The sequence below is a fragment of the Haemaphysalis longicornis genome, unplaced genomic scaffold (assembly GCF_048455015.1).
Source record: "Haemaphysalis longicornis isolate Haplotype H1 unplaced genomic scaffold, Haemaphysalis longicornis Haplotype H1 scaffold_12, whole genome shotgun sequence".
Lineage (NCBI taxonomy): Eukaryota > Metazoa > Arthropoda > Arachnida > Ixodida > Ixodidae > Haemaphysalis > Haemaphysalis longicornis.
In genome coordinates, this window is record NW_027526225.1 from 38,437,253 (window position 1) to 38,453,720 (window position 16,468).

At 47.6% G+C, this 16,468-nt stretch overlaps 1 protein-coding gene across 1 annotated transcript in view; it reads left to right on the plus strand.

The window, feature by feature from the left end:
* Positions 1-2,824: 2,824 nt before the first annotated feature.
* Positions 2,825-16,468, plus strand: part of LOC144161564 (uncharacterized) — a 365,076-nt gene continuing 351,432 nt past the window's right edge. The window contains exon 1 of the mRNA XM_077692215.1: positions 2,825-3,157. Within this exon, the coding sequence (XP_077548341.1) occupies positions 3,113-3,157 (45 nt within the window). The 5' untranslated portion in view covers positions 2,825-3,112. The remainder of the gene's footprint in view (positions 3,158-16,468) is intronic.

Consider the following 16,468-nt stretch of genomic DNA (forward strand, 5'->3'; position numbering starts at 1 on the left):
GTTAAAGACAGACAGACGGACGGACAGACAGACAGACAGACAGACAGACAGACAGACCGACAGACAGACAGACCGAAATTTCTGGGTTTGAGTAGCCCAAGAAAGACTATCGTCTTTAAAAGCTTGTTACAGCTTTGCTATGTTGCGCAACTGGAGTTTTTTAGTCGATGCCACTCACGCGCGGGAAGGTACACATAGGCCGGGCAGCAGCTGCGTTAACCACCCCTGAGAGAACACCAGTTTTTCATGAAAGACGAACAGGTTCGCCGCTACTACACAGTTTTGTTGCTTGCGAAAACAAAGCATGTCGAATGAACGGAACGTACTAGGTAGAAGCTAGGAACGACTTACTCACGAGTTGATAGAGCCCTTTTATACGCCATAACCGAGCAAATTGCATCCGTGAGCATTCCCTTACTTTTTATTGAGAGGAGCTCAAATGATGAAATAGATTGATGCAGTGATAGAACTAACTATATTGCGAGCGTGTACAATGAGCGGTATATATATATATATTGATGTTCATCTTTTAAAAAATTGGCTTTGAATCTGCGCCGCTTTTAGCGCTCGAGACAGCCCCGTCCTTTGCGTTCAGTTTTTTGTTGTTGTGAAAACCGCAACTATACCGTTACGTTATGGAGGCCGAATAGCACATGCTAGTTAGTAGTTGTTCGATATAATAGGAGCAATATCACTAGCAAACAGGCAGATGGCGCGGCACTAGTTAGGGCCGGGAGTTCCGGGCTTGTACCTACATCGCTTCGGAATGTCGCCGTAAAGTCTGGAAGTCACAACGAGTTTATTTTGGCCTCCTGTATCTTACAATGCGGGAAATGGCTATGAAGCATATACAGAAAACCCCGCGCTTACGTATTCCTCACAATGGTCCTCGAAGAAGCGTGGCGGATCGGTTAGGGTTTCATGGGTCGGAAGCAGCGGTGTCTAGGTTTTACAAACTGGTACAAAATTGATTTACGAAGGCAGTTCAAGTAGTTCTGCCGACTGGAGAAATAAATGGGGTGAGGAAGGCATTGCTACATTCGTCTGATGCATCAAAATATGTCTTACTATCACGTGAAATATCCTGCTCAGTGTAAGCTCAGAGACTCAGATATGGAAGGATGGCATGTCGGTCATTCTTCTTTTTAAATATGTTGCGCGTTGTCGTAGAGAGACGGCGAAGAAGACACATCAGATGATCGGAAAATTGCAAGAACACGAGAAAATTACTGCGACGAGCCATGCACAAGCGATCGGCGCCGGTTACAACACCCCAGAATTCCCCAGGCGCCTCCATAGTACCGATAATTTACGACCTCAAAGCGACGCCGCTTTTCGCGGGCCTCAATTTTCCCCCAGCACCACGAGCACGAAGAATGAAAGACGCAAAAAAGGCAAGTATTCAGGGGGCAAAATAAATGTCGGCGGCAAAATACCTTTCGACAAACACACAAAAAACCATAAAACTGCAACTTTAAAGAAACCAACCATGCCCCCAGAGTTTTAACTATAGCCTTCTAAAAGAACGTGAATTGCAATACGGGTGAAAACAAAAGCAGCAAACGGTGCTCATTTTTCTCTTTCTTTTAAACACCCGGATTTCACGGAAACATTCGCCGTTGTAGAAGAAAACAAAATGCATCCAGGTAGGGGAGAGGGTGGGGGAACAAAAGGAGGGGTAGAGGAGTAAGTATGTTTACCGAATAAAAGTGCCAATGAAGGTGGGTCGTATTTAAGACTTGCCAATGGCGAAGCACAAGCAACAGCTATTAACCTGGGCAGGCTTTAAATCACTCACGCCAACGCCGCCTCGCAGGCGGGCTGCTTGTCGCTTTGTTGGTTCCCGCAAGTCCTGTAGGCGCTGTCTTTTAGAGAGGCCCACCTGTTCGAATTCCCACGTAGCCTGGACCGCATAGGCAACGGGGGAGAAAAAGAGGGGGAGTGAATCTGCACAAACTGACGTCCTGTGGGAAATTTCTCTTCAGGGCGCTATAAACGTCGTGCCAGCGAGACCGAACGCACCTCAATGTGGCCCATTGATGCGCTTATGAGGAATGTGTCACACGATTGAGTGCCGGGTTTTGCTTGCGCCGCCGTGTTCCTTTTTTCCCTTTCTTCTTCGTCGCCTCTCACCATTCTCTGTAAAATTCCGTTTTGAAGCACCTCGTACAATTTTAGAAAATTTTCTTTTTGTTGCCGTGCCTTGTGTAGCTTGTTTCTGAGAAAAAGTGCTACTCAAAAACGGCAATACAAACCCGACTAGGTGCGAGCTGGCGAAACAATGAGCACCAAAGCATTGTCGCCACAGCATTGAACGTTACATTTGCGCGAGCCTGACCGAAGGTGAAAATTCGGCCATTTTAGCCTGAGCGCTACCCTCAGCAATAACCACACAAATAAAGTGGTAGCGAAAAATATGGCTGTCCGCCGGTTCAAGCATTCTTCGGCTCAGTTCTCGTATTTTCGTCATTCTGGTTGATTCATCGCTGCGATTTTTCCCCGTGCCGATCCATCTTCAACCATTTTTTTACCCTCGCTCTCTTGACTGCGTGGAAGAAGAAGAGGAGACTCATTTTTTCGCCTAGCGTTCCTGGTAGCTCGTGACGAGGCATCGCCAGAAGTCGTCACGGAAAGACGTAACGACTCCTCTGCCGTTCCCTTCGCTCACCGAAAAATAAAAAGCGTCTCCTCCTCCCCCGTTTAATGGCACCAACTGTCTATGGGAATCGACTAACGGGAAAAGGCGAAGCAGTGTGGGCGTACTAGCAGCCTTACGGTAGCGAGAGAGTACTGACAGCGTTGTAAACCGGCTCCGGTCGGTGCGACACTCTTGCAAAAGTTGCTGCCCTCCCCCACATGTGTCTGTTTTCAAAGGCAAGCGGGCGCGCACTCAGCTAGCGGGTCCTGTTAGAGACCGGCGCAGTCGCCGGCGTCGCGGCCTCGTTGTGGGGACCCGAGGATACCCCCGCAGAAGGAGTGGTTGTCCGCACCCTCAGCGCACCAAGACAGTGACTCCAAAGTACTGTGTTCGCAGCTGAAAGTACATCGTGCAAAGGCGGCCATTTGTCGCCGCCCGCCTCAACCGCTTCGGGGTGCCCCTAACGGAACTATAATGGTTGGAATATCGTGGGCCACGCGAGGCCTGTCGCTTTTATGGGTAAGTCTTTTTTTTGTGTTGATGCTTCCAAGGTCGCTATGGGTGTACTGCTACGGGTGCTATACCACCTTACGAACACAGTCTTGAAGTTTCTCCAGGGTAGTTGAACACCTGTGGCTATTCCACTACGGCGAATATAAGGCGCTGTACTTCATTGCCGCGGAGTCACGACGAGAGACAGCGGTTGACTTTTCAACGGGGTAGCCAAATCTCAGTGACTATTTTTTTTGTTGCGAGAATTACGGAAATGAAACGAATAAACCTAATCCAGGGCAAACAATGTGGGAAGTTCCAAACCACCCACTTGTCTTCCCCGGATGATGTATTCAGCCTTGATCGTCCCGGAATGTTGTCTTCTCTGAGCACTTCACCGTCATCCTTTGAGGTCATAACGGCAACTCGAAGTACTACTTCCTAACAAAAAAAAAAAAAAAATACGCCACCCATTTTCACGAGTTCTTAGCAGGGAAACAGTCCCAAATAGCCTTTCAAAACTCTCTTGGATGAAAACGGCGAACACACCCTCTGGAAAGCAATCCACAGCGCCTCAGTCGGCACGGAAGGAAACGTGGACCAGGCGAGTGGTGATACTTTACAGTGACAGGACTTCAACCATGTGCTTTAAAATAAGGGGCTGCAACGCGAGAAAAGGAGCGAAAGAAGCTTGTTTTTTTTTAGGTTATTCTTTGCAGGGTAAAGAACACAAGAGGCGGCATGAGTCACGTGAATCTTGCGCAAGTTGTTTAGGGGGTGGAAATTTTGAAATACAGGCGTGATGACACTGCTAGAAAAATTATTTATATGGCAGTGCGTTTCTGAAAAGCAAATACGATGTGCCGAATAAAGCAACGATATTGGAAAATTTCTCCTGGCGTCGTTTTTACAGCTGAGTTTAAATTCCTCCGGAGTTCCGAAGCAGCTGGTTTCTAGGGTGTACCGGGACACGCAAAACGAAATGGCTAAAATAAAGGCAAGGTGTGTTTTCGCGATGTCATGAACTCCAGTGATTTAAAAAGTGCGCGTGATGTTTGCCAGCAACGCGCGCGCTCGCGAAATCTACGAGGACGTTCGTGCCGGGCTCGATCGACTGACTCCAGCCGCGCTCCGTGTCAGGGCATAAATTAGGAAGATTGCCCCTGGCTGGATGGCAGAAGAAGCCACGGCGATAGGAGCTCGTTTACAAAACAAAAACAAGCCAAAGACGCAGGAGGCTGTCTCTTTGGGACAGCAGCTGGAGCTTATGAGTTCAACGTCACACTACTGACGTGGCGTTTCTGCACATGGTCGTTAAGAGTTCAAGAGGTTTGTACGGCTGAATTTTTGGATTAATATCGCTTAGTGGAGTCTCAGTGGAGTATATAAACACAACTACAGTTCACGTCCTCAGTTTGGTCCCCCTATCAAAATTATTTAATTGACAAACTAGAAGCTGTACAAAATCGGGCGCCACGGTTTACATCCAAATCATATGACTTCACTTCAAGCATGACAAAAAAATGGCAGCATCTCCACTCCGTGGATGATGGTGGGGGTGTGGAGTACGGGGACTCGAAATGACATCCAAGTTGTGCCCCAAGGGAACCGATTTGCGCCCCGGCCGTCATTCGATTTAAAGCCATGAGTTGCACTTCGACTATTCCCTAAAAGTGCAACTCACGGCTCAAATGGAATTTCGCTTGATTTTCACATGATGGCGGTGCGCGCACGGATGGACGCGGTCGGACATTGGGAGGTCCTAAAGTACTCCGCACCGTTACAGGTGAGGGAGTAACCCATTTGACTCCCGGGTACAAACTCATGGTCATAGCCGAATGCGCGAATGTCATCCTTCAACGCTCTGGGCGATTCACACTCTTCCTTAACGAAAATGTCCAGGGTACTTCGTAACCAGGCTTCTCTTTGTTTCTCGGTGTATTTGATTGCGGATGATCTTTCGAGGGTCTTTAACTCAACTTCTAGCTTGAAGATCTCCCAATTTAGGGTAAAGTTAACGTTCTCGTCTCCACCGAAAAACGTCCGTGCGCATGCGTTAACGGCCTCAGTGAAATGTTCATCCTGCAGCAGCTTGTTATTAAGCTTCCAATGCCCCCAACAGAACGCGTTGCCTGGTTTTGCAATCCTACCAACGGTTACGGTCACAAGGCAGTGATCGATGAAGGAAACGGGGGAGACTGGGTAGCTATCACACTCCTGCAGAGTCTCTGCCGAAATATACACAATATACACTCTGTCGATGCGCCCATGACTGCTGCCCTGCAAGTGTGTATAGCGAATGGTACCGCTACTACCAAGGCTATCGCCCACATCTTCCGGCGCAATAGTCAGCGACAATATCAATTAAAATACTTGCATCGTGGATACTTGTCGGGCTACTTTTGTCTTGCGCGGAACACACGCAATTAAAGCCGCCAAGTAAAATGACGAGCCTCTTCATATCGCAAAACCCGCGAACAACCTAAAAAAAAAAATTCCCTCGCACTTCCCCGGGGGGGAGAGTGTGTAAGTGCGAATGCACGGTAGTTATCTCAGCTTTGAAATTTCGTGTCAGTACTCCTTTAAGCGGGTGCATTAGCCCTTCTCACGCCCGATTCCTGGCCAATCCCCCACGTGGGTATGTGCCATGTCAGCAGGAACAACAACAAGAATGAGCCATGGGGACGCGGCCAGGCAGCGCGCGCCCATCTCCCCCCGTTGCTAGGGAAGACGAGGAGCGCGCGCACCCGCAGCTGTTGCTATGCGGACGACGGCGGCGGACGATTCAGGCTCGCTTAAGAAGTGCATTCGCACTTAAAAACACCCTTCCTGTCCGCTGCCTTTGTGGGCGCGTACACACAAATCAAGCGCCATTCGCTTGACGAAAAAACAAAATCACACACAACAAAACGCCCACACTCGGACGCGGTGACGGTCTCTAGGGTTTCCCCCAAACTCCTTCATACCAGCAGGGCAACGCCCGCAGACATCCCGACCGCGTGAGCGACGCACACGCCGTACCTCTCTCTCAGCCTTCGTTTCTTGTACCGCCACTATATCAAGGTCTTGTTCGGTCACTAAACGATACAACTGATTCTGCCGTCTCCTGTCGGCAAGCCCCATGACGTTAAGCATGGCAATACGAATTGGCATGTTTAAATACACCAGGTTGAGTGAGAAAACAAACAGACCCCAAAACAGTTACGCTGGTACTTTTGAAAAAAAAAAAAAAAACACAATGCCGTAAAACTAGGAAAACCAAACCCCCTCCCCACCAAAAAAAATCGAGCCAACTTGAGCCCGTCGAGAGAGCTTCACGTGACGCTCGTACACACAAAACACCCCAAACCCCCGCCCTGGCACGAAGACAAAAACCCTTCGACACCCAACACACCCCAAAAACCGCGCCATGACCGTAAGAAAAACCCTTCGACACCCAACGCAGAACCAAAAACCCACGAAATACAACTAATGAGCTTAAGCCCATCGCTAGACCACGCCCTACACTTTCCTTGCTCTTCGACGGCACACAAAGACAATTTGAAAATACTTTTAGCAGTCCGAAAGCGAAGGCAAGGATGGCGCTCTTACGAATTCTTTGATGCCGTAGGTCCTCTGTCGTAGGGCGTGTTAAGCTTTGGCTAGAAGCTCGAGCGCCTCAACGTAGGTCCCACACTCACCGACCCCACCGGTGCGGAACCGTCTCCCCCTCCCCGTTGCCCGACACTGTCTTGACGCGGCCGCTTGGACACAGACTGGTCCTGGTAGCCAGTTTCCAAGTCGACGCCCTGTTGGGGGCGGGGGTTTCCAACGCCGGAAATTGACCCGCAGTAAAAGCGCAGCTCGATGTCAAGATAAAGAGAAGTATCAAGGTGCGCTTGTGCGCGCAAGAGCTGAACGATTCTTGCATGGGCAAGCGCCGTCTAAAAGAGCACTCAGCGCGGAAAAAAAGTATGCTCGCAGAAATGCGATAGTGGAAATTGAAGCCGAACGCGTGGTTTACATGGACCGGGCTAATATCGAGCGTTGTTTTTGTGACTTTAATAAAAATTTGTTTTCTCGTCATCCTGTCGATGCTGTCAAGTTTAGAGAAGAGTTTACGTCTTTGCTACCGTGCTTAGACGTGGAAGGTATGGCGGATCACGAAAGAGATACTACGGTAGAAGAGATACGCAAAGCTATCGACGAGTTCAGCCCAGGGAAATCGCCGGGCCCTGATGGCCTGAGTGCCGCTTTCTGCAGGGAGTTTAAGGGTGACATCAGCCCGGATTTATGTAAAGTTTACTCTGAGGCGTACCACAAAGGTGTGCTGCCGCCACCTTCTTTTCTCGTGTCGCACACTGTGTTTATACGGAAATCAGAGGAGGTTGCGAAACTCAGGCAGATCCCTGGGTACCGTCCTATTAGTCAGACAAATATCGATTATAAGGTTTTAACGAAAATATTGGCTCGCCGCTTACACACTGTTATAAAGGACGTGGTAGGGCCGCATCAAACGTGCGGGATCAAAGGGCGGTCGATAGTTACAAATATTCATACTGCCCGAAGTGTTCTCGAGTGTTGTGGCGCCATGGAAGGGACTTTGGCAATGCTCCAGGTAGACATGGCTAAAGCCTTCGATCAGGTGTCGCACGAACTTTTGTTAGATATGTTAGAACACATGAATGTTGGTTCTGTTATTCTTAATGGTGTGCGCATGGCGTACACTGGGTGTTCTACTAGGCGTGTTATTAACAAAACAATCGGCACACCCGTTACTGTTCAACGTGCGATTCATCAGGGTTGTCCATTGTCTCCGTTGCTTTTTTGTTTCTACATTGAAGCCTTTTGTTTAAGCGTAATCAGGAGTGAAGACGTCAATGGGTTTTAACTTCAGTCGTTTGAAGTGCGGGTATTAGCTTACGCTGACGACATTGCTCTTTTTTTGTTGATAGGAGAAGCATAAGCATTGCTGTAAACACCTTGAAAATTTTTCCAAGTACAGTGCCAGTGGTGTTAATTGTCACAAATGTCTAGGCTTCTGGCATTGCCACTGGGGCAGTACACCTAGTGTTTTCGAGTGTATCAGCTGGCAGACGACGCCGGTGAAGTACTTGGGAGTGCCTCTCGAGAACTATGTAGACAGCGACCCTTATTGGCGCAGTCAAACAGTCGAACTGCGTGAAAAGGCCGAGAAAAGGAAGGGTGGCGGACTTTCAATATTTGCGGGGGCCTCAGTATGTAATCTGTTTTAATTAGCAAACTGGGGTACGTTCTACAGGTGTTGCATTGTTCGCGGGCACATGTACAGGCCTTGCACCGAGTTTTTGCTGTGTTGATTTGGGAGTCGTTTTGGTAGAGAACCAGCCCCACGAACCTGTTTTGGCGCGTGCGTCTTGGTGGTCTGTCATTATCGCATCTGTTTTTGCGTCAAGTGGTAAATCGTTTTTTGTTTCTTCGGGATGTGAAGGACCTCTTTTTGCGCACTGTGTGTCAGGTGAAGTTCGCCAGAGCGCTTCCTGATTTTGTTGTGACGTCAGCTTCTTTTTCTTTTGGCGCACTGAAAGGCTACTTCCGTGAGGTGGTACAAGTCACCAAGTTTTTGCGTGCACGCTTCACGCTAGAGTACTTATCTAGTGTGACGCGTAAAAGATTGCATAATGACCTCGTTGATTCCGTACTTGCCATTCCTTTGTAGAGATCAGTGTACCGTGTAGGGCCAGGACAGGATGTGCTTAAAGCGTGTGAAACGTATGGCGATTGGCCCATGGGTTCAGACTTTTTTTTAAAACTTCACTCGGGCGCCCTTGATGCGAAAACGTGGCAGAAGGAAAAGGGAATGTTTTTACCGGGTGGGGTTGACTGCTACCCGTGCAGAAAACCTGAGACTGTAGAACATGTGTTTTTGGACAGCAGGGACGGAGTCTCCTTTTGGGACGTGCTTCAGCAGACCCTGAAAAAATATTTCCCCCCGGACGCTCACGGTATTAGGTTTTTACCGATTGAGAGTGATGAAGTACGTTACGACCTCGTGATGGTCCTGGCCCTACATGCAATTTGGAAATCCCGCGTGGCCATACGCCATAGGGACGTTCACGCTAAATGGTCAAGACAGTATTTCGGTGATTCAATGCGTATGATTATTGAAGTGTGGAGGGCTCAGCCTGAGCCTCAAGAGTGGTTGCCTGTGATGGAGACACTGACCAACCTCAAACAATTTTAAGCGTTTTTCAGCTGGCAAGGTGATGACTAGCAGTTTTATCGTTGTAGTGTTTTGTTTGTTGGTGCTTGTTTTGTACTGAAATATTGCAATAAAGAAAAAAACCGGTCATAGCCGAATGGGTAAGACGACTGAGACGAACTCCGTCTGGTCTACCAGACGCAGGCTCGAATCGTGCCGGTGCCTGTGTGATTTTTTGCGATTGTAAATGATATGCGCACGGACGCGGATGGACATTATGCGGTCCTACGTTACTCCGCACCTAAAATGAAACACGATCTTTCACGAGAACCATTGCACATGCGACGGAAATCGCGCTTCTGTGCATTTTCCACAAATACATGTATCGTACCAGACCCTCCCCATTACCCACTGTAAGCCCTCTTTCCACATCACGCAGATTCTTTAATCAATGCAGCTTCACCAGAATCTACGACACCACAAAGTCATCCAATTCATCTGCTCTCCGACGTGCTATCCGCTTGTGGAACGACATCCCTGATTATATCGCATCGCTCACTAACCCAGAAACATTCCCCAATCACCTCCACAAGCATTTTAAATGCGAATGCATTTCTTAGCCGCAGGTTGTCTTGCGTCGTTGAGCGGCGTGCGCCTAGCAACAGCTGTGGCGCGCGCCTAGCAACCGGAGCAGGTGCGGAGTAGCGGAGGGCAAGGGGAGAGGAGGAGCGCGCTCGGCGTGTGAGGGCGCTCGCATCGTGGAGCTCGGGGCGGAGAGAGAGCTCGCGCGCGGACTGGCGCGGGTCTCTCTCTCCTCTCCGCGTACCCCTCTCCGCTCGCTGCGCATATAAATGCAGGGAGCGCGCACCTCTCTCCGTGACTGCTTGCCGACTGGCGCCTTGATAGCGATGGAAGTCGGTGAAGTCGAATCCCTCGCGGCAACGATACCGCAAAGAAGAATTCGGTGCACCCAATGCATTCGCATTTCCGCACGATCCCCTTCGGGGAGGTGGAGGGATTTTTTTCCTTGTGAAACCATCAAACAGGAACGCCGGCGTTCCTTCTTGTGAATACCGTGTTTTTCCTGTAAGATGCAAAGCATCTCTTAGTCGACCCTCCGTCGACCGGCGTCCGCACCTTTCCCCCTACTCTATAAAAAAAAGAAATAACGGCGCCCGGTTTCGATCCCACGACTCTCTGGCAGCAACACGAGGTAGGTGGCGCTCTTCCCAGTGCGCTACGTCAAGAAGCTACGTCAAGAAACTACTTCAAGAAGCTACTGATACAACGAAGGCACGCGACGCTGAACGCCAACAAAAACGACGAACTGAAAACTTTAGAGGAGGATGTTGAATTTCCCGCGGGAAAGCTGTGGCCACGTGCCTTGCAGCTCAACCAGAGAAGAGGACGAAGAGGGCGGGCAGCGCGGAAGGAGCGTGAGCACGCAATAAAGAAAGACGAGAACCAGGAGGTGTTCGATCAGGTAACGCCGGTGTCGGTCTCTTCGCTGTCGCTACATTTCTCAACATTTCTCTGACTCTACATGGGGTTATCACTACGTTCCCATTCGTGCTCCGATAAATGAAACAACATAACGGCAACACAATGGAACCTACACGCAACACCTATGATGCTTCTCATCGTCATCAGGGTTCCCCACGGGAAGATGGTGTAATTTTTTTCTTTTTTTGCGTTACGGCTATCACGCTTGATGTTATTATTGCTTGTATTTATTTTCTTGCCACACTTGGTGTTATCGTGTTCTTTTTCTCGTATTGACCGACTCGTTGCGGTATTATATGTCTAGTTTTCGTATAACGTTTGTTATTTTGTGTTTATCTGCTCTTCTTGCCCCCCTTACCCAATACCCTGCTGGGCCTTTAAGGTACTTCGAATAAATAAATAATGTCATACGGGTAGTGTTGTGGTGTTGCTATGATAATCGAAAGTTGCGCCAGTTGAGTAGCGTTTGTTATAGATACGGGCTTTTGTATTCGTAAGCAGCAGTCAGAGATGGTAACAGCTGGAAAGGGAAGAACAAGGATGGGGAGAGCAGACACGACGAACACTAGTGCTTGTTCTGTCTGTTCGCTTTGTTGTTAGTCTTCATTCTTGCACTGGTACTAGGTCTTATATAGTTAGGAAAACACCAACTAACCCACCTGTCTTCGTTAAAGGGCTATGGAGACGAAATACAAGTTCGGTTAATTGAGGAGGCTGATTTGTCCCTTTAAGAACAATGCGAATTTTATCGGCAACTTCAAAGAAATATTAAAAATAACAAAGAAAGCCAATTCAACAGCGGCGACTCTCTAGCAACTTCCGGCGACTTTCTATGGCGTCACAGAATTTTGTTCGTGCGATTGGCGGCCGTTTACCTAAGCCACCTTCTGTAAACATGACTGGGAGATTATAGTGCGGCCCATAATTCCGTCTAATTGTATCACTTGAAGGCTAAAGCACAGTTAGCAAAGTGATAAACAGGTTTTTACTGCCGGCCAATAACCCCCCGCGGAGGCCCAGTGGCTAAGGCATTGCGCTGCTGAGCACGAGGTCGCGGGTTCGATTCCCGGCCGTGGCGGCCGCTTTTCTGATGAAGGCAAAAAGCAAAAACGCCCGTGTGTACGAGACTTCGGCGCACGTTAAAGATCCCCAAGTGGTGAAAATTAATCCGGAGCCCTCCACTACGGCGCGCCTCATCGCCTGCGTTGCGTCGGTGCGTCAACCCTGCAATCAATCAATCACTCAATCACTGCCGGCCAATGACACGTTTCTCCTTCTCATAATTTATTTATTTATTTTTTGATTTATTTATTTATTGGTACCTCAAGGGCCCTTTTGGGGCATTACATGAGGGGTGGGCTGGAAAAAGGCAGTAAAAATAGAGTGCAATTATGTAATCAATAAAGGTTACAGGTCATGACACAAATCTTCTATCGCAGACCTAAAACGACTGCTATCAGTAATAACGGCGATGTCGGCAGAAAGATTGTTCGAGTCATGCGCTGTATGAACAAAAAAATGAACGCTGAAAAGTTACAGTGTGAGCGCGTGGCGGGTAAACAGCGTTACTATAGCTGTGGCGCGAGGTCTTAGGAGGGGTAGGATGAACTGATTGTTTGGGGGCAAGGTATAAAAGAACCGTGGATAAATAGAGAGGCGTGTTATCTGTCCACGGGAGGTAAGAGGAGGGAGGTGAAGTTGCGATTTTAGTGCCGAAATGCTTCAGTGATTCGAATAATCTGAAAGGAGTAACCTGGCTGTAATCAAGCCAGGTTCATCTGGCTGTAATCAGGCTGTAATCAAGATGACGTTGCCGTAATCAAGCTTGGAAAGAACGAGTGTTTTGTATGCAAGTAGTCTAACAGACGACGGTGCCAAGGAAAGGTTGCGACGTATATAGCCGAGAACACGATTTGCTGCGTTAGTAAAATGACTGTTATGTTCAGAAAAAGTTAAATTGTGACTAATTTGGGGGCCTAAGTACTTGACTGATGTGCCGGAGGGTACCGCAGTATTGTTTAGAGAATAAGAGTCGGGTGCATAATTAGAACTTTGGTGAAAAGAAATCGAAGATGCTTTACTGACGTTAAGTGACATGAGCCATTTACTGCACCACTCTTGAATATTACGTCACTGTGGAGGGAAATTTGAATGTCGTTCAATATTTCTTGTCTGTTTTCGGTAAAAAACGTCTTTCTTGGTTGAAATGGAGACGAGTGATCTACCACTATCGTTTTTTTGAAAAGAACGAAGTTCTATTTTGTCTTCATGGCCCGTTACGTGTAAGCTTGTATTTATTTATTTATTTATTTATTTATTTATTTATTTATTTATTTATTTATTTATTTATTTATTTATTTATTTATTTAAAATACCCCACGCCCGGTGCATTCAGTAAGGGGGGTTACATAAAACTTACAAAGAGAGCTAGCGGCCATCAATCAGCAGAAAAGATGTGTAAACTAAAAACTACGATGCACACAAGGCAAGAACAAAAAAAAAAAACGCATATGTACATTGAAGGGAAATAACGCAAAAAGTACAACTACAACGTTCACAACACACAAACCACATGAAATGAAGAGATACAATTCTCGCAGTGCCGTTTGATGATAGAAGATTCAAAAAAAGGAATTAACATGTTTGCGACAAAGAGCTTGAACATGACACAAACAGCAAAAAAAAAAAAAACTGATTGCAAGGAAAAAAATACACTAGATTGAAAACATCGCGAACATTTCAACTCGCTTGCCCAGGAGGAAAACAAGATGATGACTATATGTGCTGCTCTGCAAGTGCTCCTGTACAAGATGACGAAATTTATCCCGATTATTTTCTGCATCAAGGCTTTCAGGTAGGCTATTCTACAAGTGACCACAGGAAGCGCAGATAAGTTAAACGCATCTGTGGAACCATACACACGGGAAAAACTCAATGGGGTATTTAATCTTCGGGTCATGTTTGATGCGATTTGGATTGGCAATGTGGAACGAGTGCAGTTATAAACATATTTATGTAGCAATGATAAAAAGGCGACATGGCGGCGAAGAACTGGAGGCCGGAGGCAAAGATCAAGCTTCATTTGTGTTACGCTGGAATGGTGGTGGTAATCACGGGAGATTAGCAAACATTGCACTTTTTTCGCAATGCTGACGTCTTGTCTAGCGTGTTTTACACTTCCAATAAAGGAAAATTTCGGTTTCACCGCCTTTCTGTGGTCACTGAATACTGTGCTATTTGGAAATTCTGACAGTCGCATTGTTGCCGACGAGGCGAAAATTCCTCGCGGAAACTTTATATTCCGAACGTGTTGGGCTGCGTACCAAGTAACTCAGGCGTTTCTACGTTGCTAAATGAATGTCACGTGAGCATTGCAAGGGTGGATATGCTGTACCGTCGACCTTTCGTGACGTACGTCTTTGTCCTCGATGCATAAATGTCGAACCCTGAGACACATCTTGATCAAGCTTTCAATATTATCCTGCCAAAAAATGTTGCGTGTTGTTTATGTTTTAAAGGTGTCTTCTTAATTCTCGGTTATGTGCCAATGTTTGTTCCCTTAAATATGGCTAGAGTTTTTTCCAGCTAACGAAACAGTGGCCAGCATTTTTCGCTACAATATGGTGTTTAGATGAATAAGTGGTGTTCGTCTTTTGCATTCGGGCAGGAATGTTTTCCGTCTCCGCTAAGGTATTCGGTCTCCAGGGATCTCGACTACAGCAAACGGTCCCGACAACAACTTTCCGGGGCTCATTAAGATATCCTTCGCTCAAAATCCGGCGCTTTGAGACCATCGGTTGTAACCTGCGGACAGCAATTTACGATCACCTACCATTAGAATGTAAGCTGTAGCAAATGTACAGAGAATCACTTCCCCAGAGTGTACCGAGAAAATATACCTATGCATCTGTGGGCGACACGTTCCTACCGACGCAGCAGAAATCTGAGGCGGAATTCTCAGTTTGGTTCATTTCGCGTCCATTTGAAAGTGTCTGCTTTGAGCGAGCCCTGATTGGCTGAATGCAGGCGACCAGATGTGATGCGGCAGATTTGTTGGTCGGAGGCCTCGCAAGTGTACCTACGTCACGGCTGAAACGGACGCGAAGTGGTCATTTCTGAAGCGTACAAACTCCGAATTGCGCCCCGGCTGTAGATGTCTTGCAAGAAAAAGTTTTGAAGTCAAATGGAGTGTCAACGCTGTAAGGGGCGAGCAGATGCTCGCCGGTGTAACTGTAGAGAACATCAGTGTACACAAAAAGATATCGCCCCATACCGACAGTAATAAAGAGCAGTTTCAGTGCCTTCAATGAGTTAAATATTCTTAGAGAGACTTAATGAAGCGGCGGGAGGCGCGTGTATCAAGAGTCCTAGTCGATAAAGGTGTTGGAACGGGTTTTCAACGGGACCATACCTGACACCCTTTCAAGACAGCGCTGCGGTAATTCCGCAGCCTTAAGGAAAGAATACCAGAGCGAATAAACATACCTTCTTCTGACAAGCTGAAACGTCATTGCTGCCGTGTACGAACATCCGGTGGGAGTTGATTACTTGAACTGTGTTATGCAGGACTATGCGAGCTTCCTAGAGCTTCTAAAGGAAGTCTTATAGAAGGCATGTGCAAATGCTCTAGTAGCAACAAAATTATTTTAATGATAAAATAACCAGTGTGAAGCTAAATTTTTAATTAATTTGCTGCGCGTTTTGCGGTAGAAGAGCAGTCCCAGCTTGGCTCCAGTAGTTTTTACGACGGGCATCAGCACCGCTGGTGTTTACACTGTTACTGATCAAGCCAAACATATACTGCCAACTTCGTTATGGAATCAGTGAAAACGCTTTACGGCGGAACGCGCACACACGCAGGTACACACGTATATGTACATGCATATACATAAACACAGCGGGATGGCCAAATACTGCTTGGAAGTCGGCTTTAAATTCTGGCCACGTTTTAAAATGGGCTGCGTCGTTCCCGAACCCTTGCTCCACGACACCAGTCAAACTAATTCCACGTTATTTAGCTTGAAGCGGTTGTCCCAATTCTTATGGGTGCTCACCCTTTCAAACACAGCAAGGCAGTCGTCGACGTTTTGCTCATCGGTGCCGATAAACGAGGTAGGGTCCCGCTGACGGACAGCACTAGAGCAGACGATGGGTGTTGGCTTAGGCAGGGAGTTATCGTCGCGAGGCAGTGTAGGAGGGTAACGTGTCCGATTGCGGAGCTCCATGGTAAGGAAACGAGGACCCCACACCTCCCCCAAAAACTGTAAGGCGGATTCATTCCTAGACCGAAGGACTGGGAGACCACGAAGTCAGCTAACGTAGTCAGGAGCACGAAGTCCGCTCTGTCGTGTTGACCGAGAGCAAAAGCGAGAAGCAACTTCTTCGTTCAAAGCGTTCGCGATGCGGCTGGCGTGGATTGTTGCCACTTGACTGCGATGATTATGCTCCTGTGTTTCAGCACGCACCCTCTAAAGGCAGGTGGACAGTGTTGTCTACACTCCGGTTGCTCATTCGTGAATGGCGCTGGGGATGGACATACTTATATTTGCGTCTGCACACGTGTCTGTGTGCTTGGTTTTTGAGCTAACCAGGCGTAACGCGATGCACTGCGCATTAAAAGTGGATTTGTTGTAGACCGGTCCTTTATTTTAGTCTCCTGTAAGGCTTACCTCACT